Below are 26,643 nucleotides of genomic sequence, written 5' to 3'. Positions count from 1 at the left end.
TTCCTTGATCAGATTTGGTAGACATCTGTCTAGTTCATCTTGTCAGTCAAGCAACTCATGGTTACATTCTATTTTGTTTAGAACTATTAGAAAATTTGTTTTCTTATAGCCTGCTTAGTTTGTTTTCTAATAATTCAATTTTGCTCTTTAATATCTTGCCTTTCTCTTTAGATCTTTTTTTCTTTTTCTTCCTGATTTTCTCAATAAATTCGTTTGTTTTCATTCTTAGTGAGTTTAATGATGATAACTATTAACTTGTACTAAACATAGCACAACTGTGGCCTCATGCCATAAGTACTAATGGCTAAGTATTCAATGTCTACAATTTTGAGACTTTCTATTAATAAAGAATTGCATATGCTGGAAAAACTTAAAGTTTACAACTTACATTATGTTTCTGTCAATTTTGCGTTATATTTCTAATAACCTTTATATATTTTGACAGTGTTACCTGGTATTTAAGAAGTCAATAAAATTTTACCTTTGTATTATACACCTTTATTAGCATAGAATTATCTTTTTGTCATGCAATATTTTCTGGCTTTAATTCTTCCTTGTCTAATATTAATACTGTAATTCTTATATTTGGCTTTCAAAAGCATTTAATACATTCTGAACTATAATAGAAAAAATGGTTATCACATAACCTTCCCTATTTGAAACATGAGTTTACTATACTTTACCATTTTTCCTACACAAATGCTATGAGTTTTGTTTTTTTTCCTCAGGTGTGCACTCTTATTGAACTGGTCTCAAGTCAGTGTACAGGTAAGCCCTGGCTGCCTCCACACATCCACCCACTCCCAGGGAGACCAAAAGCCTTCATATATCTCAAGTCGGGGATGAAAAGGGGGGCCACAGTGGCTGACCAAAATAAAACAAATAAAAAAGTATTAAGGCAAAGATTTAAAAATTTTGCATTACATAATTTACACAAAAGCAATGCTGTTTCCTGCCCGGTGTGGACCAGGAGAGAACAGGGCTACTCTCCGTAGAGAGAAGTAGGGCGGCTTTTGGGAGAGCAAGGGACTTCCTGTAACAATGCATCTCACGATATTTGGAATGACCATTAAAAGAACAATGTACAATCAAAGTCCTTGGCCACATTGCAGAACTTTGGGGATGCTCGCTCCAACTCACTGTCACCTTCACCATTCCAGTTTGTAAGTCCTGAGAGTCATCAAGCCAAAAAAACCCACATAAAAACAAAAAAGACAAATAAAGCCACACCAATCTCATTTTGTTTTCTGTGCAAGTTAGGTTTGTCAAGAAGGGTGTAACGCGCTAGTCAAGAAGGGTATAACGCGCTAGAAGCACATGCGGTGCACGATGGAGGGGCCGGACTCGTCGTACTCCTGCTTGTGATCCACATCTGCTGAAAGGTGGACAGTGAGGCCAGGATGGAGCCACCAATCCACACGGAGTACTTGCACTCAGGGGGTGCAATGATCTTGATCTTCATCGTGCAGGGCGCCAGGGCAGTGATCTCCTTCTACATTCTGTCAGCGATACCTGGGTACATGGTGGTACCTCCAGACAGCATCATGTTGGGGTACAAGTCCTTGCGGATGTCTGCATCACATTTCATGATGGAGTTGAAGGTGGTTTTGTGGATGCCACAGGATTCCATGCCTAGGAAGGCAGGCTGGAAGCAAGCCTCGGGGCAGTGGAACCGCTCGTTGCTGATGGTGATCACCTGGCCGTCAGGCAGCTCGTAGCTCTTATCCAGGGAGGAGGAGGAGGTGGCCATCTCCTGCTCGAAGTCCAGGGCGACGTAGCACAGCTTCTACTTGATGTCACGCACAATTTCCCGCTCAGCTGTGGTGGTGAAGCTGTAGCCATGCTCGGTGAGAATCTTCATGAGGTAATCTGTCAGGTCTCAGTCAGCCAGATCAGACGCAGGATGGCATGGGGGAGGGCGTACCCCTCGTAGATGGGCACAGTGTGGGTGACCCCATCCCCTGAGTCCATCACGATGCCAGTGGTGCGGCCAGAGGCATACAGGGACAGCACAGTCTGGATGGCCACGTACATGGCTGGGGTGTTGAAGGTCTCGAATATGATCTGGGTCATCTTTTCCCGGTTGGCCTTGGGGTTCAGGGGAGCCTCGGTCAGCATCATGGGGTGCTCCTCGGGGGCGACACGCAGCTCATTGCAAAAGGTATGGTACCAGATCTTCTCCATGTTGTCCCAGTTGGTGACGATGCCATGCTCAATGGGGTACCTCAGGATCAGGATGCTTCTCTTGCTCTGGGCCTCATCGCTCACACAGGAGTCCTTCTGGGCCATGCCCATCATCACGCCCTGATGCCGCAGACACCCCACAATGGAAGGGAAGAGGGAGCACTGTCGCCCGCAAAGCCGGCCTTGCACATGCTGGAGCTGTTGTCAACAACAAGCGCAGCGATATCAACGTCCATGGTGAGCTGGAGTGGCGTGGACTGGAGCGAGGGCACAGGTCGGCGCAAGTGGGCGGAAGCGGTCTCGAAGGTCTTAATTGTTATTTAAATTTCAGATTGTTACTGCGTTTTAATTTTTCCCTTTTAAAGTATGATCTGACACTCACAGTCAATTTGACAATATTTGCCACAGTTATTCACACATCTCTTCTATAATCAGTGCTCACTGCCAAAACTTTCATTCCATGATTTCTTTCTTCTTTTGTTCATAATTTGGCCTCATCTCTTAGTCAGAGTATATTTACAATGAACTTTTGTTCAACAAGACAAGAAGGTTGTTATATTCAGAAGGTGCATTCTTTCAGTTGACTTTCCATGTGAAAGACAAATTAGTTGTAGTAAGTAAAACTAAAGGGTAAAACTTTCTACTTCAAAATTGTGGATGTTTAGCTGAGCATGACAGTGCACACCTGTAATCCCAGCTACTGGGGAAGCGAAGGTGAGAAGATCACTTGAGACCAAAAGTTTGAGGCTGCAGTGAGCTACAATTGTGCCACTGCACTCCAGCCTGGGCAACAGACTGAGACCCCAACTGGGACAAACAAACAAAACAAACCAACAAACAACAGATGTTGTTCTACTACCTTCAGTCAATCAATGGCTAAGACTAATGAGTAAGGTATGGTTTTTATCCCTTCATGTGTATTGTTAACATAAAAGTAATATTACCTAGTTACTTATATGCATTCTTTCAGGTTTTGTGAGGACATGGTCATTTATAAGACTGATAAAACTCTTTTTATTTCTTTATTTTAAAGATGTGGGGTACAATACAGGATAAGGTAGGTATACAAGTGGTCCTCGTACAGGTAAAGTTTGGGCCGACCTTTGGTTTCCACCTTGCCTGGTTTGTGATCAGGTACCCATATGAATGCTATGTGCCTGCTCCGCTCATCCCCACTAGCAGTTTCTTGCTACTGGCAATTCCTTTCTTATTGTATTATGGTAAATGTTCAGGGTCCTCTTAGGCATGAAAACATATAGTACTCTGCTCTTTGTTTCTGTGTTAGATCACTAAGTATTGTAAATTCATCCAAGTTGCTGTGAAGTCCATAATTTTCTTCTTCTTTATGGCTGTGTGATAGTCCATCATGTATATGATATGTACCACATCTTTAAATTCCAGTCCAGTTTTGATGGGCAGCATGGTTGGTTCCATGTTTTGCTACTGTAAATAGTGCTGCAATAAACATGCATGTGCAGGTATCTTTTATATAGAGTGATTTAATTCTTTCAGGTATATTCCCAGAAGGGGGATTGCTAGGTTGTATGGAAGGCCAATTTCTAGTTCTTTTAAGAATAGCCACACTGTTTTCCACAGAGGTTGAACTAGTTCACATTTCCATCAACGTGTTCCCCTTTCTTCACATCCTCGCCAGCATCTGTTGTTGTTCACTTTATTAATGATGGCCACTCTTACTAGAGTTTAGTGGTATCGCAATGTGGTTTTGATTTGCATTTCTCTGATGATTAGTGAGACTGAGCATTTTTTCGTGCGTCTGTTGGCTATCTTCTTTTGAGAAGTGTCTATTCATATTCATGTCTTTTGCCCACTTTGTAATGGGGCTGTTTTTTTCCTTTTGGTACTTCTGAGTTCTTTGTGGATCCTGGATGTTAGGGCTTTATCAGATATACAGTTGGCAAATATTTTTTCCCATTATGTGGGCTGTCTCCCCACTCTCTTGATAGTTTCTTTTGCTCTGCAGAAGCTTTTCAGTTTGATGAGGTCCCAGCAGTCTATACTATATCTTATGGCATGGGCTTTTGATCAGGAACTAGTTGCCTATTCCAATTTCCCTAAGACTGTCTCCTGAATTCTCTACAATTCTTAAAATTTAAGGTTTTACATTTAGGTCTTGGATCCATTTGGAGTTGATTTTTACGTATGGTGATAGGTAAGGAGTCCTGTTTCATTCTTCTGCACATGGTCAGCCAGTTCTCGCAGCACCATTTACTGAATAGGTTCTCCTCTCCCCAGTGGTTGTTGGAAGCCTTGTCTAAGGTTGAGAAACTGAGGTTCCAAAATCTCTATCCTGTAACAGGTTGTTCTGATGCAGCCTTATAAAGTTGATAAAATTCTTTTTCATTGACTTTCCTGGAATATGGTGAACATCTCCAATCTATATAGAGACGACCTTCTTCAACATAGGAAAGTTTTGTGTGTGTGCAATATATATATATATCTCCCCTTAGAGATGGGGTCTCACTCTGTTGCCCAGGCTACAGTACAGTGGAGTGGTCATAGCTCACTACAGCCTTGAACTCCTGGGCTCAAAGAATCCCGAGTAGCCAGGGCTACAGGCATACATCATCACACGAGGCTAATTTTTCTAGTTTTTGTAGAGATGGGGTCTCACAATTTTGCCCAGGCTGGTCTTGAACTCCTAGCTTTAAGTAATCCTCCTGCCTCAGTCTCCCAAAGCCCTGGGATTACATGTGTGAGCCACCATGTTCAGCCTTTTTTGTTGTATTGTTCATAATTTTTTTTTTTTGAGTTGGAGCCTCATTCTGTCACCCAAGCTGGAGTGCCATGGCACACTCACGGTCAACCCACTGTCAACCTCCTGGGTTCTGGCGATCCTTCCACCTGAACCTTCCAAGTAGCTGCAACTACAGGCGTGAGATACCATGCCTGGTTAATTTTTTTGATTTATTGTAGAGATGAGGTTTCACCAAGTTGCCCAAGTTGGTCTCGAACCCGCGGGCTCAGGCAATCCACTGACCTTGGCTTTCCAAAGTGCTGGGATTACAGGTTGAGCCACCAAGCCCGGCCTGTTTATGATTTTTAAAAATCCAAAAATGCGAAAATTTTCTAAATACTCTTTTGAATTTTTCTGTTATTTATTTATTTATTTTTGAGTTGGAGTCTCACTCTGTCGCCCAGACTGGAGTGCAGTGGCCGCTCCCGGTCACTGCAACCTCGACCCACTGGGCTCCGGCGATCCCTCCGCCTCAATCTTCCAAGTAGCTGGAACTACAGGTGCATGTTACCACACCTGGCTAATTTTTTATTTATTGTAGAGATGAGGTCTCACCAAGTTGCACCACGCAGGTCTCGAACCCACAGGCTCAGGCAATCCACTCACCTCACCCTCCCAAAGCGCGGGATTACAGGCTGAGCCACCGAGCCCGGCTGGATTTTTCTTTTAAAAAATTGTATCTATAGAAAAATTGCCCCTTCCCCGCAACAATGACCAATGTTCAACCACCTAACTCATAAAAGGAGAGCTGCAAAGGACGACTCATTACTGCCAGATAAAAACACTAAGGGTTTGGTTAGTAGTTCTATAACTTTTAATAGAATGAAAAGAAGTCAGAGTGGCAATGGCGGTTTCTGTGCATAGAGAGAGGCTCTGTAGTAGGTTTGAAAGTAATAAAAGAATAGTTTAGACATTTATGGGGAAAAAATAGAAATAGGTCAATGGCACTAAGACTCCATTCACACAGGGGATATGTAGCAAATGTCCAGGTTATTAACTTCACTATTCTTAGCTAGTTAGCTAAGTAGTATTCTAATAACAGCTAGCCAGCATTAACCTAAGATATCCAAACATTCTATGTATTCTAAAGTAATCCAGAATGTTCTACCAAATATCACATCAAACGAACAGTTGAATGTAGGTTATTTGAAACAAACCTGTGTAGCTTTCATCATCATCAGACAGAGGCACCTCTCTTTTTAGTAGCAACTCCAATTCCTCTGTTTCTGCTACATCCACCGGACGCTCCCCATGTTTATTAGCTTGAAATGGATTTCCACCATGGCGGAGTAATAGTTTCACTATCTGTAACATTAGACAGTAGGAAAATTTAGTCCTTTCACAGACCTGGTTACAGAACCATTACCTTCTGCTTCTACCACCTTAAAAATGCTTTATGGGCCAGGCTCAGTGGCTCAGCTTGCAATCCCGCGCTTTGGGAGGCAGAGGTGAGTGGATTGCCTGAGCCCGCAGGTTCAAGATCCGCCCGGGCAACTTGGCGAGACCTCATCTCTACAATAAAATCAAAAAATGAGTCGTCCTTTGCAGCTCTACTTTTATGAGTTAGGTGTGGTAGCATGCGCCTGTAGTTCCAGCTGCTTGGAAGGCTGAGGTGGAAGGATTGCCGGAGTGCCGCAGGTTGAGGCTGAGGTGGCCGGGAGCGGCCACTGCACTCCAGTCTGGGCAACTGAGTGAGACTCCAAATCAAAAAAAGAAAAAAAAAAAGCCTTATGAATGGCTTAAGTTGTCATGACTATCACTGAGTGAAATCCAATTCTTTGGCAGAGGCTCAAAACACATAGTACGTATATACAGAAATAAGTTTTTAGTAGATCTCGTTTCCCTCCTCCTTAGACACAAGTAAAAGAACAAAGAGAAAATAACTCTCAATAGTTCTCAAACTGTGACCCCTACTATCCTATACATGCTGGTAGAAGGAAAACCAAAGGTCTCTTGAAAATAGCATACCAGTCTCCCTCTGGAAAGAGACTGGAAATAATGAGTCCTTGTAAGTATATATGTTCAAAGGTCAGCTTCTGGAAAGATTTTGTAGCTATGTGGATATTTAGAAAATTGTATTCATAGAAACTATCTTATTTACAGGCATAATTATTTAAAATTACATGCAGAAAACAGGAAACCTTTATTATTGTATTCAAAGAAAAGTTATTCATCTTTGGTAAACTATGTCAATAATACATTTTAAAAGGGCAAAAGTACAGTATTTAAAATATGCTAGTCAGAAAACAAAATCAGTTTCTGATAAATACAGAGGAAAGGGCAATGTACCCTAACTGTTGTCAGGTCCTACAGATTAAATTTTTGGCATTTTGCCTTTCCTCAGTTACCCACCCACCCACCCATCCATTCATCCATTCGTGCCAAATTTATCAAGCATTTCTTATATGACAAGCAGTTCTAGAGTCATTAACAAAAAAAACCACAAAATGCCTATATGCAATCTAGTACAGAAAATGTGACATTAGAAGAAAACATCAGTAAAAAATTACATAGTAAGTGCTATCACAAAGGTTTATACAAATTGCCAAAGGAGTAGAGAGGAAAAGAATAGTCCAATGGTAAACAAGGACCAGTTCAAAAAAAATTCATATTTAGGAGTTGCATTTTTTCTTCTTTCAAAATAACTTCCTTATCCTTATTGAGACATGAAAAAATGTGTTACAGAAAAATGAAATTAGGAAAGACAGCGTTAATTTCTACATTTTGGTTCTAAAATATCTGGGTGTATTTGCACCCAGAAAGACTGTATTTATAATTTTACTTCCTTTTGTTAAGTCAAGGTCTCACTCTGCCAACCAGGCTGGAAGGCAGTGGCACAATCAGAGCTCACTGTAAACTTGATCTTCCAGAAGGCAGTTCTTAAATTTTTACTCTGAACTCTGTAACATTTTACATTTTATTTTTTATTTGTCTGCTTGTTTATCTATTGAGTTGGAGTCTCACTCTGTTGCCCAGGCTGAAGAGCAGTGGCATGTTCATGGCCACTCCAGCGTGAACCTGCTGGGCTCCGGCAAGCCTTCCGCCTCAGCCTTCCAAGTGCCTGGCTAATTTTTTATTTATTGTAGAGATGAGGTCTCACCAAGTTGCCTGGGCTGGCCTCGAGTCTGCAGGTTCAGACAATCCACTTGCCTCAGCCTCCCAAAGTGCTGGGATTACAGGATGAGCCACTGAGCCTGATAAACATTTTACATTTTAATGTGTGCTTGCATGCACCGTGTTTTTTTGTTCCTTCAAAATATCCCCTTTTAAGTAGGTATTATTTATTAGATAACTTAAAGATAAGGAAGGAAATAGAGATGAGAAGTAACTTGCACAAGATTATACAGTTAGTGGGCCACAATGGAACTATCTATCTTCAATCCAAGTTCATGAAACAATTCGTTCACTGTTTCAATCTAAGTAAAATGCCTTTTAAAAAATAGGTAGTGCAACATTGCAAAATTTTTATTGTATGTAAAATCTACTTTAACCACTACGTCCAGTTGTCTGACAGTAGAATGTCTTGAAACAAAAATTTTGCCAATTGATCAATTATCAAATTAAAGAGAATATTTTATAAAGAGATAATGCTAAATCTGACTATGAATTAGTAGTTAGAAAGCTAAAAAAAAAAAAGGGACGGCAAAATATAAATGAGTTGATCAAGCAGTGAGTGAAATATGACACAAGATCACATGATTAAGAAGTGAATGAAATTACCCTGGATTAAACTTATTATTTTGAAGAGGTATATTATTGTTTTTGTGCTTTCATACTTACATCTCTGTGCCCACTACTTGCAGAATCATGGAGTGGAGTGTCATCATCTAATCCTTGTGTGTTAACATCTGCTCCAGCTGCTATCAGTATCTTGGCAACATCATAATATCCAACATTACAAGCTTCATGTAGTGGTGTCCAACCTCAAATTAGAATATTAATTTAATATAATATTCACCTGTACTAATTTAAGATATATGCTTTTCATATACATACTTATGTGTGACATAAGAAATCTAATTTGCACATGGCACAAAAGAAAAAAGGAGTTATATAAAGAAGCTACTGAAAATAAATACCCAAGAACGTCACTAATTTTACTGAAGGTTCATTCAACAAAATATTACAGTTGACACTGGAACAATGTGAGGACTGGGGTATTGACCCCATGTGTTCAAGAATCCACATATAACTTTAACGTCCCCAAAACTTAACTACTAATAGCCTACTGCTAAACAGAAGCTTTGCTGATAACAGTTGACACATTTTTAATGTTATATGTATTATATATTGTATTCCTACACAGTACATATTCTTTAGTAAACTAGGGAAAATAAAATGTTTTAAAAATACTAAGGAAAATATATTTACTAATAAATTGAAGTAGATCATCATAAAGATCTTTATCCTCATTGTCTTCTCACTAACTAGACTGAAGAGGAGGGGAAGGAAGATGATAGGTTGGTCTTGCTGTCTGAGGGGTAAGATGCAAAAAGGGAGGCAGAAGAGGTAGGCACACTCGGTATATATACCTTTACAAAAATACACTGCAATTTCTGTCTAACTTTTTGCTTTTTTATTTCTCTAAAAATGTTTCAATATGGTACCAATCCTTTTTTCCCCTATCTTCTTTAGTTTCAGTGCCCATATCATAAAAGGATTTTTAAAAAGTCAAAGCAGTCTTAAATAACTGAAACACTTTTCCAGCAATTTTTTACTGGTATTCCTTTTTCTTCTAAGTCTTAGTTCTTCTTCACCTGATAATGGTTTGAAAGGATGCATCTCCATCAAGTCATCTTCTGTTAATTACTCTGGATTAGCTACTGAATTTCTCTAAGATCTGTACCTGGAAACCCTTTTTTACGCTCCATTTTTTTTTTGCCATATCCACATTCTCTTTCATGATTTCCATTACTGGCTCTGTGGTAAATTCTATGAGGTCATGCACAACATCAGGACACAGCTTTCTCCAGAAATAAATGATTGTTTGGGCTTGGTGGCTTTTTCTGCAACAATGGCATCTGCAGTGGTATAACACTTCTAGACTTTCATGATACTCTACTGGGGTTCTCTCCCATAGTGTTGATAATCCTTTCCATAGGAGTATCCTGTGTAATGAGCCTCCAATGTCCTTATGACTGTCTGATCCAGAGGTTATTAGAGATTCTGGTTTGAGGGCAAGTAGACTACTCCAACACCTTTGATGTTGAACCCACAGGGATCTGAGTGAACAGGAACATTCTTCAATATCAAAAGAACTTACTGGCAAGGTACTTTCTGATTTAGGGAGAAATAAACTGATGAAATCCAGGAAAAGGTTTCCACTGTTCAGGCCTCTTGTATAGCTAGAATACTGGCAGCTAGTGTTTATCTTTTCCCTTCAGGGATCAGGAGCAGTCTTGATCATAAACTCAGCTGCATTTTCCAAAAACAGCAGTTAGCCTATCCCTTCCTAGTGCTCACTTTTTTTCCTTACTAATAAATGACCTTTGTGGTGTTTCTTTCTCCAGAATAGGGCACTTTTATCTGCATTTAAACCTTGTTCAGGCAGATACGAGAAGGGAAAACAAAAAACAAAAAACAAACAAAAAAAAGGAATTTGTTTTTACACGTTTAAACTTTAGTCACCTACAAAGTACTTTCTATTTGATGCAATATACCTATCAAGACACTTTATTCACGGCTCAAAATAGTTTTTAAACTTATAATTTGGATGCATCTTAATGCTCGTGCCATTTTATGTTTCATTTCTTCCCACATCAGTAAAACATTTCCCTTTGAGGAATTTTTCCATCGGGAAAACAAAAAAAATGCTTAGTGTGAGATCAGTAGGAAGGGTGGGACACAGTAGAAATGCCATTTTTGGTCAAAAACCGCAGAACACTCAGTGCATTGTGGACTGGTGTGTTGTCATGGAGGAAGAACCAGTCACTTGCTTGCCACAACTAAGGATGTTTCTTCTGCAGATCATGATGCAATCTTCTCAAAACTTCCAGATAAAAACTGTGGATGACCATTTAATATGGAGGAACAAATTCCAAGTGCACTGTAATGGGTCTGTCTTCCAAAAGATAATTCTGGGCTTTTTTGGGTATCCCCTTGTATCCTTTGCCTGATTTTCTTAATTTTCTCAGTATTTCTAGGTTCTGCAGTTTGTCTGAAGTTTTCTCAGACTGCTGTAAATCTCCAAAAATCTTTCCAATATATTTATTGAAAAAAAACTACACATAAATGGACCTGCACAGTTCAAGGGTCAACTATATTTCCACTGGGCTAAATTATTTTTTAAAACTTAAATACAAAATACTTAAGCTTTCCAATAAATATAAGCCTGACATAATTTATAATCATCTATATACTGACAGAAATACATGTAAGACATTAAGAATTATAAATTGGTATGGGTAAAATAATTTCATTTTTAAAAATTCTATATATAAGTAAATGTTCATCATGTGTGTATGAGATAATAAAAAGGTACTGAAAGGGTGACTTCCAAATTGCTAATAATTTTTTGGAATACAAAGAAACTGGGAGGAGGGAAGGTAGGGTAGCATAGTATGTGAAATTAAAGAAAATTTCTATATTGTTCTCTGCATACCTTTACTGTTTTGAACTCTTTACAGTAAGAATATACTGGTATGCTATTTGAGTAATGAAAATAAAAATAACATCATCCTTCTCTTACAGTCCTCATGTTCAAGTTAATAAATGTTCTTAAAAGAATTATGAATTACTTTGAAAACATTATATAATTCAAATTTACCTTGAGTATAACCTAAATTGGATAAATAATTATACAGACAATATACAGCAATATGTCAACTAAAAATATAGGTAATATTGACAAGGAATTGTAGCAGAGATCAGGGTTTCATGTACACACTCCAAAGTTTTATAACAGAATGCTTTTAGAACTCTCTTATTTCAGCAAAAGGAATAAAATAAAGTAGATTAAACTATAACCAGGATATGCTTAAATTTTAGTTCCTGATTATTAGTATTGAATTACAAGTCTTACCTGCAAAATCTTTCACATTCACATTTGCCCCTAAACCTATTAATTCTTTAACTTGTTTCACATCTCCTCGGATAGCTGCCATGTGTAGAGGAGTTTCACCACGTTCATTTCTTTTGTTAACTTTATCTTTCTGTCGAGATGAAGAACTGGGAGTTTTCTTTTGGGCTGGTGTTGTTTGTGATGGATGGTTTGGTGTGGAATCTATAAGAAATTAACAAAAGTTCTAGGTTAAGTATTTTGTACACTTATTTAAGAATTTTCACTGGTAATATGCTAATTTCCTGGAACACAGGGAATAACTTCTCATGCTAACAACCCAGAACATGACGTGGATGAAATATTAATAATTATACCTAAATACACGAAGTATCATCTTCTCTTAGGATTATTGAGTATCATGAGTCAATTTTAAAAAATGTTTTATTCTGTCAATTCATAAAATTCATTTAAAATGATAACAAAGTACCAAGTATGTACCCTAAAACTGTTTGCTTAATGAATATCTTTTGACTACAAAAGTATATATTTTTCCTAGTCACTTCATGCTATTTTTCTAAGACCTAGATGAAGAAATAAAATTGAAGGCTGAAGTCCACATCTCAGATTCAGACAAAGCACCGGAGTTCTGTTCAAAGATTAAGTGCAAATTAATGTCATAATGACTCTAAGCATGAAAATAAAACCGAGGAGCTAAATAAGATACTAGGAGTCTAGAAAAAAGTCTATAGAAGTTGAGCTTTAGATGACATTATTCTATACCTCAAAAATCCAAGATAATCTGTCAAAAACCTCCTTGCACTGATAAAGGACTTCGGCAAAGTCCCAGGGTTTTAAATAAAGGTGCAAAAGACAGCTGCATTTCTATACACCAACAGTAAACAAACAGAAACCCAAATAAAAAGCACAAACCCATGCACAATAGTCACAAAAAAACTGGAATGCCTTGGTATCTTCCTAATCAGAGAAGTCAAAGACCTTTAGAACGAAAACTACACAACACAACTCAAAAAAATCAAAGATGACACAAACAAATGGAAAAATACTTCATGCTCATAGTTTGGAAGAATCAATACTGTTAAGATGTCCATCCTACCCAAGGTAATCTACAGATTTAACGCAATACCCATTAAATTACCAGCAGCATTCTTCTCAGACCTGGAAGTGACAAAACAGGAATTCATATGGAAACATAAATGACGACAAACAGCCAAAACAATCCTCAGCAAAAAAAGAAACATAAAGCAGGAGGTATCACACGTCCAGACTATAAACTTTATTATAAAGCTACAATAATCAAAAGAGCCTAGTATTGGTACAAAAACAGACATATAGACCAATGGAACAGGACAGAGATTCCAGAAGCAAAATCTCAATTTCTCAACCAACTCATCTTCAACAAAGTCTCCACCACCAACCACTGGGGAGAGGAGAACCTACTCAGTAAATGGTGCAGGGAAAACTGGCTAACCACATGCAAAAGACTACAACAATACCCCTACCTATCACCATACACAAAAATCAACTCTACATGGATCAAAGACCTAAATGTAAACCTCAAACTGTAAGAACCTTAGAAAACGCAGGAGACACCCTTAAGGAAATTGGAACTGGCAACCAATTCCTGATCAAAACCCCAAGTGCCCAAGCCATAAGAGATAGGATAGACAAGCGAAACCTCATCAAACCGACAAGCTTCCACAAAGCTCAAGAAACCATCAAGAGAGCAGGGCGACAGCCCACAGACTGGGAAAAAATATTTGCCAACTGTGTATCTGACAAAGGCCTAACATTAGGATCTATAAGGAACTCAAATATGCCAAAAAGAAATGAACAGACACTACTGAAAAGAAGCCAAATGAGCAGCCAACCAATACACGAAAAAATGTTCAGCCTCACTAGTCATCAAAGAAATGCAAATTAAAACCACAATGAGATACTACCTAACTCCAGTCGGGATGGCCATCATCAATAACTCAAAAAACAACAGAAGATGGAGAGGATGTAGGAAAAGGGAAAACTTCTACACTGTTGGTAGGAGTGTAAACTACAACCACTGTGGAAAACAGTTTGGCAATTCCTAAAAGATCTAAAAATCAACCTTCTGTATGACCCTGCAACCCCCTACTGGGAATATACCCAGAGGATTTGTAATCACTCTATGAAAAAGATACCTGCACCCATATGTTTATTGCGACACTGTTCACAATAGCAAAAACATGGAAACAACAGTGCTGCCCGCTGAAAGAGGACTGAATTTTAAAAATGTGGTACATTCTTCTCAGACCTAGAAAAAACAACACAAGAATTCATATGGAAACACAAACAAACAAGAATAGCCAGAACAATCCTCAGCAAAAAAAACAAAGCAGGTGGTATCACATTACCAGACTTCAAACTTTTCTATAAAGCTACAATCATTGAAATAGCTTGGTATTGGTATAGGAATAGGCATATTGATCAATGGAAGAGGATAGAGGTTCTGAAAGCAAAACCTCATTTTCTCAACTCGACCTCCCGTATGACCCTGCAATCCCCCTAATGGGAATATACCCTGAAGAACTCAAATCGCTCTATCAAAAAGATACCTGCACACGAATGTTTATCGCAGTATTGTTCATAATAGCAAGAACCTGGAACCAACCATGCTGTCCTTCAAAAGAGGACTGATTAAAAAAATGTGGTACATATACACGATGGAATACTATGCAGCCATAAAGAAGAACAAAATCATGAATTTCGCAGCAACCTGGATGTAGCTAGAGTCTATAATATTGTGTGACCTCTCACAGAAAGAAAGATCTGAGTATCACATATTCTCACTCATACAGTGGACGTTGATCATCCCACACACTACCATAAGAAAATGACTGACAGTGGTGGGAAACCATGGCAGGGGGGATGGGACTAATGGTAGTAAACATCTGTCTGGGGACGGGAGACACCTGTTATCAACAAGGGGGCCTAAATGAAGCATATTTGTATACCTAACCCTTAACTGTACCCCACAATATCAAAATAAAAAATACTGATAAAAAAGAACTCTCAAATCACTCTATAAAAAAGATACCTGCACACGAATGTTTATCACAGCATTGTTCATAACGGCAAGAACCTGGAACCAACCATACTGTACATCAAAAGAGGGCTGGATTAAAAAAAATGTGGTACATATACACGATGGAATACTATGCAGCCATCAAAAAGAACAGAATCATGATTTTTGCAGCAACCTGGAAGGAACTAGAGTCTATAATACTGAGTGACCTCTCACAGAAACAAAGATCTGCATATCACATGTTCTTACTCATATAGTGGACTTTGATCATCCAATGCACTACCATAAGAAAATGACTGACACTGGTGGGAAACTATGGGGGGGAAGGGGGATGGGGCTAATGGTAGTAAACATCTGTCTGGAGACAGGGAGACACCTGTTATCAACAAGGGGCCTGAATGAAGCATATTTGTATACCTAACCCTTAACTGTACCCCACAATATCATAATAAAAAATACTGATTTAAAAAAAATGTGAGCCGGGCTCGGTGGCTCAGCCTGTAGTCCCACGCCTTTGGGAGGCTGAGGTGAGTGGATTGCCTGAGCCTGCAGGTTTGAGACCCACCTGGGCAGGCGAGACCTCATCTCTACAATAAAATTTAAAAATTAGCTGGGTGTGGAAGCACGCGCCTGTAATTCCAGCTACTCGGAAGGCTGAGACGGAAGGACCGCCAGAGCCCAGCAGGTCGAGGCTATGGTTGCCGGGAGCGGCCACTGCACTCCAGTCTGGGCGACAGAGTGAGACTCCAACTCAAAAAAAAAAAAAAAAATGTGGTACATATACACAATGGAGTATTATGCAGTCATAAAGGACAAAATTATGAACTTTGCAGCAACTTGGATGGACTCAAGAGTCTATAATACTCAATGATCGATCACAGAAACAAACAGCTGAGTATCGCACGTTCTCACTCATAAGTGGACCACTCACAAGTGGACCTTGAACAATTATCATAATATTGTAAGAAAAGGATTGGCAGTAGTGGGAATCTGCATGGGGAGGGGTTAGGCATACCTCATCAACAAGGGTACCTGCATAATGAACATTCGTATACCTAACCGTGAATTGTACCCCACATCTTTAAAATAAAATATTTTAAAAAGAAAAAAAAATTGTGCTTTTCCTTGATTCCTTTATTTTGATATTTGTTCTAGTTTCTATATAACTAGATGATGCCCAAAGGCTTCTCCCTCATTTCAGCACTACTAAAAGAAAAAAATGTGATTTCTTAATCAATTAACAAGTTAAGATATACACAGTGTTCTTCAATTCTGAAAACTTCCAACTATTTAAAAGAAATTGCTCTAAGAGAAAAAGAAATCTATAGAAAATAATTTTCTATTAGTCTTGCAACCTGACATGATTAGAGCTCTACAGCAGTATCATCCTTTCCTCAATTAAAAAAAAAATTTTTTAATGGTGGGGCACAGTGGCTCAAGCCTGTAATCGCAGCACTATGGGAGGCTGAGGTGAGGGGATTTCCTGAGCTCAAGGATTCGAGAACAGCCTGGGCAACTTGGCTAGATCTCATCTCTATAATAATAAAAAATTAGCCGAGTGTGGTAGCACATGCCTGTAGTTCTGGCTACTTGGAAGGCTGAGGCAGAAGGATGGCCTGAGCCCAGCAGGTTGATACTGGGGTAGCTATGAGCGTGCCACTGCACTCCAGCCTGGGTGATGGAGTGAGACTCCAACTAAAAAAAAAAAAGTATAAGGTTTACCTTTAGAATTTTAAAGCATATTATCTCAGCAATAGTTTTCTAACCAAGTATTACTAGAATTTACACTCCATAAGTGCAAGGACCTTATCTACCTTATTCATCACTGTATCTTGACTGCTTAGAAGACTTCTTGGTATACAGTGGTAGTCAAGAAGTATTTGTTGAATGAATCAATTTAATCATAATCTTTATAGACAAATTATTAAGAAAGTCAGCTTGTTGAATTCTTAAAAACTAAACATATATCTAATAGATAAAACAATTAACCCTAAACTTCAAGTATATCTATATGATGGCAAACATTGATATTTCAAAAGCTTTCCACTCTAGTTCTACACATATTAATAAAGTTGACTAAGAGTTACCCTTAAAAGAATCAAGTGGTCAGGCTTGGTGGCTCAGCCTGTAATCCCAGCGCTCAGGGAGGCTGAAGCAAGTGGACTGCCTGAGGGCAGGTTGGAGACCAGCCCAGGCAACTTGGAGATACCTTGTCTCTACACTATATCAAAAATTAGTCAGCCATGGTAGCTACGCCTATAGTTCCAGCTATTTGGAAGGCTGAGGCAGAAGGATCACCGAAGCCCAGCAGGTTGACACTGGGGTGACTGTGAGTGTGCCACTGCACTCCAGCTTAGGCGACAGAGTGAGATTCCAACTCAAAAAAAAAAACAACGGAACCAACTCCAGAACAGTATCATAGTATAGCCCTATTTATACTGAAAAGCAAACTACAATGAAAGATATATATGTATTTATATGTTTGTGTCTAGAAAATCCTTAGAAGTATAGATAAAAAACTGTTAACAGTAGTTGCCTCTAGAGGAGAGGACACTGGAGATGGAGAACTTTTACTTTTTGTCATATTGTATTAATTCTTTAATTTACTATAAGGGCAAAGGTTCATGTTATTTAATCTTTTTTTTGAGTTGGAGTCTCACTCTGTCGCCCAGACTGGAGTGCAGTGGCCGCTCCCGGCCACCGCAGCCTCGACCTGCTGGGCTCCGGCGATCCTTCCGCCTCAGCCTTCCGAGTAGCCAGAATTACAGGCATGCGCTACCACGCCCGGCTGATTTTTTTGATTTATTGTAGAAGTGAGGTCTCACTGCCCAGGCGGGTCTCGAACCTGCGGGCTCGGGCAATCCACTCACCTCAACCTCCCAAAGACGCGGGATTACAGGCTGAGCCACGGAGCCCCGCAGGTTCGAGTTATTTAAAAAATCAGTTTAATAAAAGTTGGTCGGACATGTTGGCTCACACCAGTAATCCTAGCACTTGGGAGAGGCTGAGGTGGGAGGACTGCTTGAGCCCAGGAGTTCAAGGCTTGCCTAGGCAACATAGAGAGATCTCAGCTCTACAAAAAAATCTGAAAATTAGCCAGGCATGGTGGTGCATGCCTGTTAGTTCCAGCTACTTGGGAAGGTGAGTTGGAAGGCTCACCTGAACCCAGGAGGTTGATATGCAGTGATCCATGATTGTGCCACTGCATTCCAGCCTGGGTGACAGATTGAGACCCTGACATACATACACATACATATATAACAAGTCTTCCATCTGACTATAAAATCAATTAATAAAGTTGAATAAGAATCATTAACTTTGACATGGACTCAACATTTCACAGAAACATTCAAAGTTTAACACTGTAAATTATCTTTAATTTGGCCACAGTCTTTCCAAAGTTGGAGGTGGAAAAGGTAGGAGTAGCCACAACAACAGAGTCAAAGCAGGAAGCCCTAAAATGTTGTTAGTAGCGGAAGATAGTATACACATTCATGTTTTGATTAAAATGATGATACTTAGAAACTAATATAATCACGTTGTCTCAAATTTTCAAAAAGAGTCAAAACAGGAAAAGAACCCAGAGTCATACATAAAAATTGCCTTGAATTCAGAACCAAAATAATTTATTTTTCCTCCAGGAAAAAAGTGATTTACTTTCTTGTATCAGTCAATAAGAATTATATAATTCAATTTTTTTCTTTTGTGTTTTTAGCTGCTAGAATACATAGCCAAGTGCAATGCTGAATAGTAATAACTATCTCAGGCATTTTATCTACTCTTTTAGTTCTCTTTTATAAGTCAGCAGGTAGCTTGGTTCGTTCCTTCTTTATTTCTGTCCTGCTGGTAAGCTGTCATCAATTATTTTTAAAGCACACAGCAAAGATAAACACATATAAGTGTGGTACAACACCTCAACTGAAAATGTGAAATAAAAGAAACTTAGCAAACTGCAGGTATTTTTCCTTTTAAAAGAATTTAGTGGATCTTAAGCAATTAAATATGGATTACACACGTTTCTAAAAGTACTAATGTGGTAAGATGACCAGTTACCAACTAGGTGCTAGTGAACTGGAAAGAAAACCATAAGCCTGGAAATAGCCTTACAGAATCTAAGATTTTGAAAAATAATAAAATAAAAAACAAAAGCAGACCAGGCCCAGTGACTCACGCCTGTAATTCCAGCACTTTGGGATGCCGAGGTGAGAGAATTGCCCGAGCCTACAGGTTCGAGACTAGCCTGGGCAACTTGGCGAGACCTCATCTCTACAATAAATACAAAATTAGCCAGGCATGGTAGCACGCGTTTGTAGTTCCGGCTTTTTGGAAGGCTAAGGCAGAAGGATTGCCGGAGCCCCGCAGGTTGATGCTGGGGTGGCCATAAGCATGCCACCCACTGCACTCCAGCCTGGACGACAGAAGTGAGATTCCACTCAAAAAACAACAAAACAAAACAAAAGCAAAAAAAAAAACCTTCAGTAAGGTAAAAGCACATACTTCTGTAGATTTCTCAAGCTGATTAACCCTTTTCTAAACTACTCATTTAACCCTTTGTGCTTGAAGATATCTTGTAGATCACCTATCAGCAACTCAACTGCACTTTTTTACAAAATAGTAAAGAACAAAATCACTTCATATTAAATAGTTTAGCATTGGAACCAATTACTTTATTGTAATGATATTTGGGTTATAATGGAATTTTGGACACTGAAGAACTTTTTATGACCAAAAAAAAAAATCAAACTTTTCTATCTTACCGTTTTCTAATGTACGGTAACATGTGAAACAGTCACCAACATGCATTGCAGGTTCATTGATACGTGTTTGTGCAATAGTAATTTGTTTGATGTCTTCCACCTGGTGGTTTTCTATCTGAGCAATGTAGTCTTGTTTTCTTCCTCCCACATTAATAGGATATAATTTACTGTCCAGTCTGTGCACCACTGTAAAAGCACTTCAAACATTCTCTTTCTATGTAGCACCAGCTGGTAATTTTTTAAACATATATCTCAGTATATATTCTATCTTTTTGTTATGTGCAATTTGAATGGAAAACTTCAAGGAAATATACTTTTTAAAAAAACTTTTCACTGGCTTAAGTTTATCCTGTATAATCACCAGCAACCTCTTTATGGAGTGATTCGCTAGATTTATGATGTCCCCACAAAGGGGACATCTGAGTGCAGAGGGTTAATTTAACTAATATTTACTGAAGGTCCACTAAGAGCCAAGAGCCCTGCTCTTGTATAGCTTCTAATTTAGTGGGGGATACAGATGATAAACAAATTGTCACACAAATAATCACAAAATTACAAACTGCTTTATAAGTAATTCTGATTAAGTTCAAGAAAAGATCAAGATTAAAAGTAGTTAAAAATAACTGTTAAAACAAGGTTTGATTTAATTGCCTGAGAAAAATTAAGAATACATATTAACTCAATAATGGTAGGTATCACCTGGACTGTTGTCTCTTGCTGTCATCTGCATAAGTAGCGCCATCTGCTTTCGTTCAGAGAGTGGATAACCAAAAAGAATGCTAACTGGTGTGGATTTCTTATTTCCAGCATCCTTTTTTGTTTTCTTCTTTTCTGGACCTTCTTTCTCTGGAATTATTAATAAATTTTTAAGATTCTGAAACAAATGAAAGTACTCAAAAGCAAACATAAGATGATTTTTTTTTATAGTTGCTACACATGTATATGAGAAAAGTGTAGAATACATGAACGAGTAGTAGTCAAACAAAAAGACAATGGGTCTTTATTATGTTTATATAAAAGTAAATTCTTAATTCTCTTGTTTTCAGAAAATTAATAACATTTGAAAATGTATTACTAGTGAAATTTGACTTTGATGATTTGTTCTACTAAAATTTAATTTCTTCAGTAACATTTCAAACAACCCTTAGTATTTACCTTTGAAAATTCTCTTTCATTCACTATACTTTTATTCTTCTTAGTTATTACTAAAAATACATATATAGCAATGCTCCTTCAAATTACTTCCCTAATTCCAGCAATGATTTGTACAATCTCCCAAAGAGCTAAGTATTTAAGCCAAGTCTCATCACAAAGAATAACTACTTTTAAAAAGCACCTTATCATTTTATTCTTGTGATTGGATAGCTGAATATGAAATGATATTAAATAAAAGCTATAACTGAGTAACTTAAAGACACTGTGTGGCTGTGGATGAACACACATCTTGCCAAAAAAAATTCCAAAATTTCCAAGGACCTCTTCAAAGAGGCCTAATCCATCACAAAGTCAGCTCTCAGATTTAACTACTTAGAAAATACACTAGCAAAGTAGCCTGTATTTTTCATTAAGGGCCAGGAAATTCAGACTGAACTGAAATCTGTAAGTGAGATAAGGAGTTCTGTCTTTTCTTTAGGACTCCTCTGAGTGTTAATGCAGGAGCCCTATGAAGGCTAATGCAGAGTTCTGGCTATTACCTGTCTAGGCATCTGTTTTTTGAAAAACCCTATACAAACATCTGGACTTTACTGATACAAGTTTGAGGGTACCTGCAAAGAGAAGCTACAAAAATGTAAACAAAAAAATGAGTGGAAGAAGGGAAAGCTAATAGTAAATACAGTGATTTCTTTTCAGGCAGATGTGACCAGCAGCTAGAATAATCTAAGAGATAAACATTTATTAATCTAGCAAATTTCTAGAAATTAATGAAAATGATATTATTAGTAGGCATAAGAAATTAAGAATTCTTCTAGTGTACCACCTACATTAAAATAAACTGGCATCCTTCATGGCCAAGAACTACTAGAGGTCCTAATAAAGTCTGTTGCCCACAAATTATTAAAAAGTCCACTTTACTGAAATTTTTATTTTACATACAAACAAAAATTAAAATTTAAATCGTTATATTTTTTCAGTATCTTTTATTTTCATATTTTTAATATAATTAGTGATTCAATTTAGTATAAAGTCAATCTCAGTACAATATTTAGCCTAACTTACTGCTAAACTATTAAGCTCTATTTTTGGAGAAGCCTATTTTTCTTCCTGAAAAGTACACATACTCTTTCTCTTAGTAATTTTCTGTATGTCTTGGTTCTCTAGTATTTAATAACTATTGTGCTGCTTTAATGGTTTTCTATTTGAATAACAAAATTTTAAATATAATGAATGTAATTCTTTCCTAAAATTAATATATTTAACATTGCAAAAATTTTATATTAAGTAGAAAAGATGTTTCAAGGAAAAGAAGCAAAATCTAGTAATCAGAGGGGAAAAAAATACTTAGCATCTATCCTCAAAATGTTATAAAATTTTGTCTTCTATTTTTATTTGCAAAACAGTTGACATTTTTGGTCAATTAATTAACATTTTACTACAATGCTAAAAACACACTGATCAATAGAATGATATATGCCAAGGAGACACTAAAAATTACTTTTTTAAAACAAAAATTCAAATTATATGCTAGCATCCAATATGAACTCTATTTTCTTTCATTAAGATACCATAGTCATTTGTGTGAGTTCATGTTTTGCACGAGATAGGAATAGAAACTGAACAGTAGTTGGTGTAAGGTAGCTAGGTTAGAGACAACTACACCATTCTTCAACACTGTGTTAGACTAACATGTGCCAAAAGTATGCATTTTCAAGTTTAGAGCAGTCAATAACACTATCTGGGATTTGTCCTTTAAAGAATCTAACCCAACATAAATAAAAAGTGATGGTACACTATACTCTTTGATAAAGAGCTACTTCTCAAGATTTAGTAACTGAAACTTTTATTTTTTTATCCAAACAGTAGACCAGAACTTTGAAGTTTAAACATAGGTACACTGACAAATGTGCTCATTTAGCAGTCTACTATTAACTCAAAGTTCAATTCAGACAGACTAGAGACTTTTAAGAAAAAAAAAAAAAAAAACTCCAAGAAATTCACCTAAGACTACTCAAAGCAAACAGAGAAATAAACTATTCAACAATCTAACATTCTTCCTTTCAAGGTCCAGAGAATATTCAAAAAAACAAAAATGTCCCGGTTTCATAATGTTGAAGACTGAACGTTTTCTTTTCAGGCCTTGTCAAAATAGAGAGAAAGGTCAACATTATCACATCCCAATTAAGTCTAGAATACATATTAAGGAGATGAGACAAAATTATGTTTCTTGGGAATCTTTGTTCATAAACCTTATAGTGTCTCAAAAATTAAAGAATATGACATCTCCCCACAAAGCAATCACTGTGTAAGAGTAACCAATAAGACTATAATTCAAATACAGATAAACATAATTAAATCAATCATGTTTGCAATGTATATACTTCAATTCTAAGGAAAATATTTGTCATGACTCTCTGGTTCTAAAATATTTACATGAATCTCTAACAGTTGAATGTCTGTATCTTTTGATTTTCAGCAATGACACTCAGATCATGATGGTTTTGTATACATACAGTTCTCAGGTGCACCATGGTGCTTAGGAATCACCCTTTAGAAAATTATGCCTAATTCCACAGTAACTGATTGCTAATATGCCCCTTTCACCTCAGTTTTGGAAACCAGGTACTACTGGTTTAATTAATCAGCCTCATTAACAACTTTCAAGATAATTTTAAAGACAACTATTTCGTTCTTCTACCACCCCACACAATCCTACAAATGTATAAAATAAGAAAATCAGAAACAGAAAGTTTTTATCAGTTTTTATAGCTAAATGCATACCCTGAAAACTAGACACTTTAGATTCAGTTTTTATAAGTTCAGAGATGAGAATGTTAGCCCACTTTAAAAAAGGACAAACAAAACATTTAACTGTTTCACATAGTAGAGAATACATTTATTATTTTTAAATGATAGTATATATTCTCTTGTATTTTTCTAGCTGGAGCAATTATGAATCAGTAAAAAACTGGTGCCATAGGTGAATAGAGGGATCCCAAACAGTTAACTGGTAACCAGCATTTCTCCATATAACCTGGTATTTTAATACACTTATGGTGAAATTCAACCTAGGCAACAAAGTCAATAAAGACTAGAGAGTTCAGAGGAAAAATAATTTTAATGTTTTTTAAAAATACATCACATGACTAAAGGGTTAGATAACACTGTCTACTGAAATCAGGTATACCTTGAGAAGGATATACAACAAAACAGACTAAGGAGCTTGGGTATTTTTCCACAGGAGTCACTGCACTGCACAATGCCAAGGATTGACTTTCACATGAATGGTGTTCCCCACATAGTGCTGTACAAAATCTGAGTGGAGGTATACAGTCCTTCTACAAGGTTCACACATAGCATGTGTTGAATATGACACACTAGGTATCTCAGAACAAAAATAGGGAAATTTGGTGTCACTCGTGTAGTTCATTTATTTAACCAAATATCTACTTATAGGTTTGAAAATAAGTTATAGTACAATAATTAATTGTAAACGTGACAGAAATCACTGGCTAAACAGGAGCACCTGATAATCTAATTACCTGAATATGTCCTGTAAGAAGATATAAGTCTCTCCCCCCAATTTTCACTTGTATGTCCTGGATCTGAATCTACAGAATGAGAAGAGACAGAAGAAAAGAAAAAAGCACACGAAGGGAAATGCAGAATTCACAAACCAACATTTTTCAAAAGACCACCAGTTACTTAATAAGCTATTATTGTTCTTCCAAAAGATTATTTTTAAGGTAAAGCCAAAAGCACATTTAAAACAGAAGTTTGGCTAAACCCAAGATTTCAGTTTCTCCAACTGAAATATCTTTAATTTGAGAAATTCAACCAAGCAGTTTCAACAATAAATAGACATTATTTATTAAAACATACACTCTCTTCTTTTGACGCTATATATTTTTTCATATATTTTTTCAATCTCTGAATGATAGAGAAAGAGGCAGTGCTCTATCACTTGTTTTCCATTTAGAATTTGTCTTGAGAAACCTTGAATCACCTTTTTTTGTGCTGAGTGCCAAAATTACTCCTAAGACAACAGAACATTTTAGATTTCACTACCATCCTAGACCACAGACCTTTCTATGAATTACATATATTTCAAATAGTATAAATTACTAGTGATTACTACTGAAAACCTCTTAGAAAGAAGGCAGTCTAAACCAAAACAAAGTTTAACAGTTAAAAATATGAAATTTTGCCTAACAATTCAAAACAGAGAAAAAAGAATTTGGAGAATTAACTCTGGTGATATGGCCAGAGCAAATAATTCACTTATATACAATATGCCACTTTAACTCATAATATTATTCTAATCTTCACATTCTCAATTTACTGACACATATTTTTAAGGACTACTGTTATAGACAGAACAGTCATGATTTCAGTTAAGTATAACTAATCAAGTGTTCCACTTAGACAAGAGAATTTTAAAGATAAGCCTAAAAGTTTAGTAATGAGAAGATATACTCAACAAGAAGGGAAATCATTAATAAAATAACATTTATATCTATTCTAAAATCGGCAAATAGATTGAATGATAAGATTTTCAATGAACACGTATTTCAAAACTGAATACATTTAGTCAGCAACTACAAGAATTCCATGAAAAATAGTATTTGACATTTCATTTAAAGACAAGCAAAACATCTTAAATGACCTCCATAGACTGCAAAGAAAAAGTGGGAACCAATGAACTGTGCCATTTGGATTAAATGGATTATTGAAAGCAGATCATATTACTTTAAAAGATTAAAGCACAGCGGATAAACTGAACTTTCAATTATATTCATTAATATAAGGAGCTAGTTTAACAGTTTATCCATATCTTCCTTTGGAAGTAACCAATTCACCCTGACCCCACACACCTGTTGGGTTTTTTTTGTTTGTTTGTTTGTTTTTTTGAGTTGGAGTCTCACTCTGTTGCCCAGGCTGGAGTGCAGTGGCCGCTCCCGGCCACCACAGCCTCGACCTGCTGGGCTCCGGCGATCCTTCTGCCTCAGCCTTCCAAGTAGCTGGAACTACAGGCGCGCACTACTACGCCCGGCTGATTTTTTTTTTATTTATTGTAGAGGTGAGGTCTTGCCAAGTTGCCCAGGCGGGCCTCGAACCCGCGGACTCAGGCAATTCACTCACCTCAGCCTCCCAAGGCGCGGGATTACAGGCTGAGCCACCGAGCCCAGTTGACCTGTTGGTTTTTACTTAAATAAGCATGTTTCTATTTGGGGCCTGTGAATATATATTCTACAGAGATTTAATTCAGGAGCTGGAAAATTAAAGCTCTTATACTCTGTCCCCTCACTCAACTATTTCTTCCTTTATGCTATACTGAGACTAGGCTGGATGAGACTACTGCTATTTATGAGACAGACTTAAAACACTGAGGGTTAAGCAGAGCAATTTTCTCTCTCTGTTATGTTCTTTATAGCAAGACAATCAATACCTGCTTTTTTTTTTTTTTTTTTGAGTTGAAGTCTCACTCTGTCGCCCAGGCTGGAGTGCAGTGGTACACTCACAGCACACCTGCTGGGCTCCAACAAGCCTTCCGCCTCAGCCTTCCAAGTAGCCAGAACTACAGGCATGGGCTACCACACCTGGCTAATTTTTTATTTATTGTAGAGACAAGGTCTCACCAAGTTGCCTGGGCTGGTCTCGAACCCACAGGCTACTGGCAATTCACTTGCCTCGGCCTCCCAAAGAGATGAGATGA

The 26,643-nt window shown here is 37.5% G+C and overlaps 1 protein-coding gene and 1 pseudogene across 1 annotated transcript in view; both read right to left on the bottom strand.

The window, feature by feature from the left end:
* ANKRD12 (ankyrin repeat domain 12) overlaps window positions 1-26,643 on the bottom strand; it is a gene marked incomplete at its 3' end in the record, with an annotated part of 133,411 nt that overhangs the window by 51,833 nt on the left and 54,935 nt on the right. Inside the window, exons 4-8 of the mRNA XM_008056012.1 lie at window positions 24,470-24,538; window positions 20,472-20,618; window positions 11,961-12,161; window positions 8,720-8,862; window positions 6,097-6,244 (exon numbers count right to left, since the gene is read on the bottom strand). Of these exons, the coding sequence (XP_008054203.1) occupies window positions 6,097-6,244; window positions 8,720-8,862; window positions 11,961-12,161; window positions 20,472-20,618; window positions 24,470-24,538 (708 nt within the window). The remainder of the gene's footprint in view (window positions 1-6,096; window positions 6,245-8,719; window positions 8,863-11,960; window positions 12,162-20,471; window positions 20,619-24,469; window positions 24,539-26,643) is intronic.
* Window positions 1,308-2,423, bottom strand: LOC103258340 (annotated as a pseudogene).

This window comes from Carlito syrichta, unplaced genomic scaffold (genome assembly GCF_000164805.1).
Source record: "Carlito syrichta isolate Samal-C Ts95f unplaced genomic scaffold, Tarsius_syrichta-2.0.1 Scaffold302078, whole genome shotgun sequence".
NCBI classification, from domain to species: domain Eukaryota; kingdom Metazoa; phylum Chordata; class Mammalia; order Primates; family Tarsiidae; genus Carlito; species Carlito syrichta.
The sequence above is the reverse complement of the archived record's forward strand: the minus strand, read 5'-3'. Positions and strand labels throughout refer to the sequence as shown.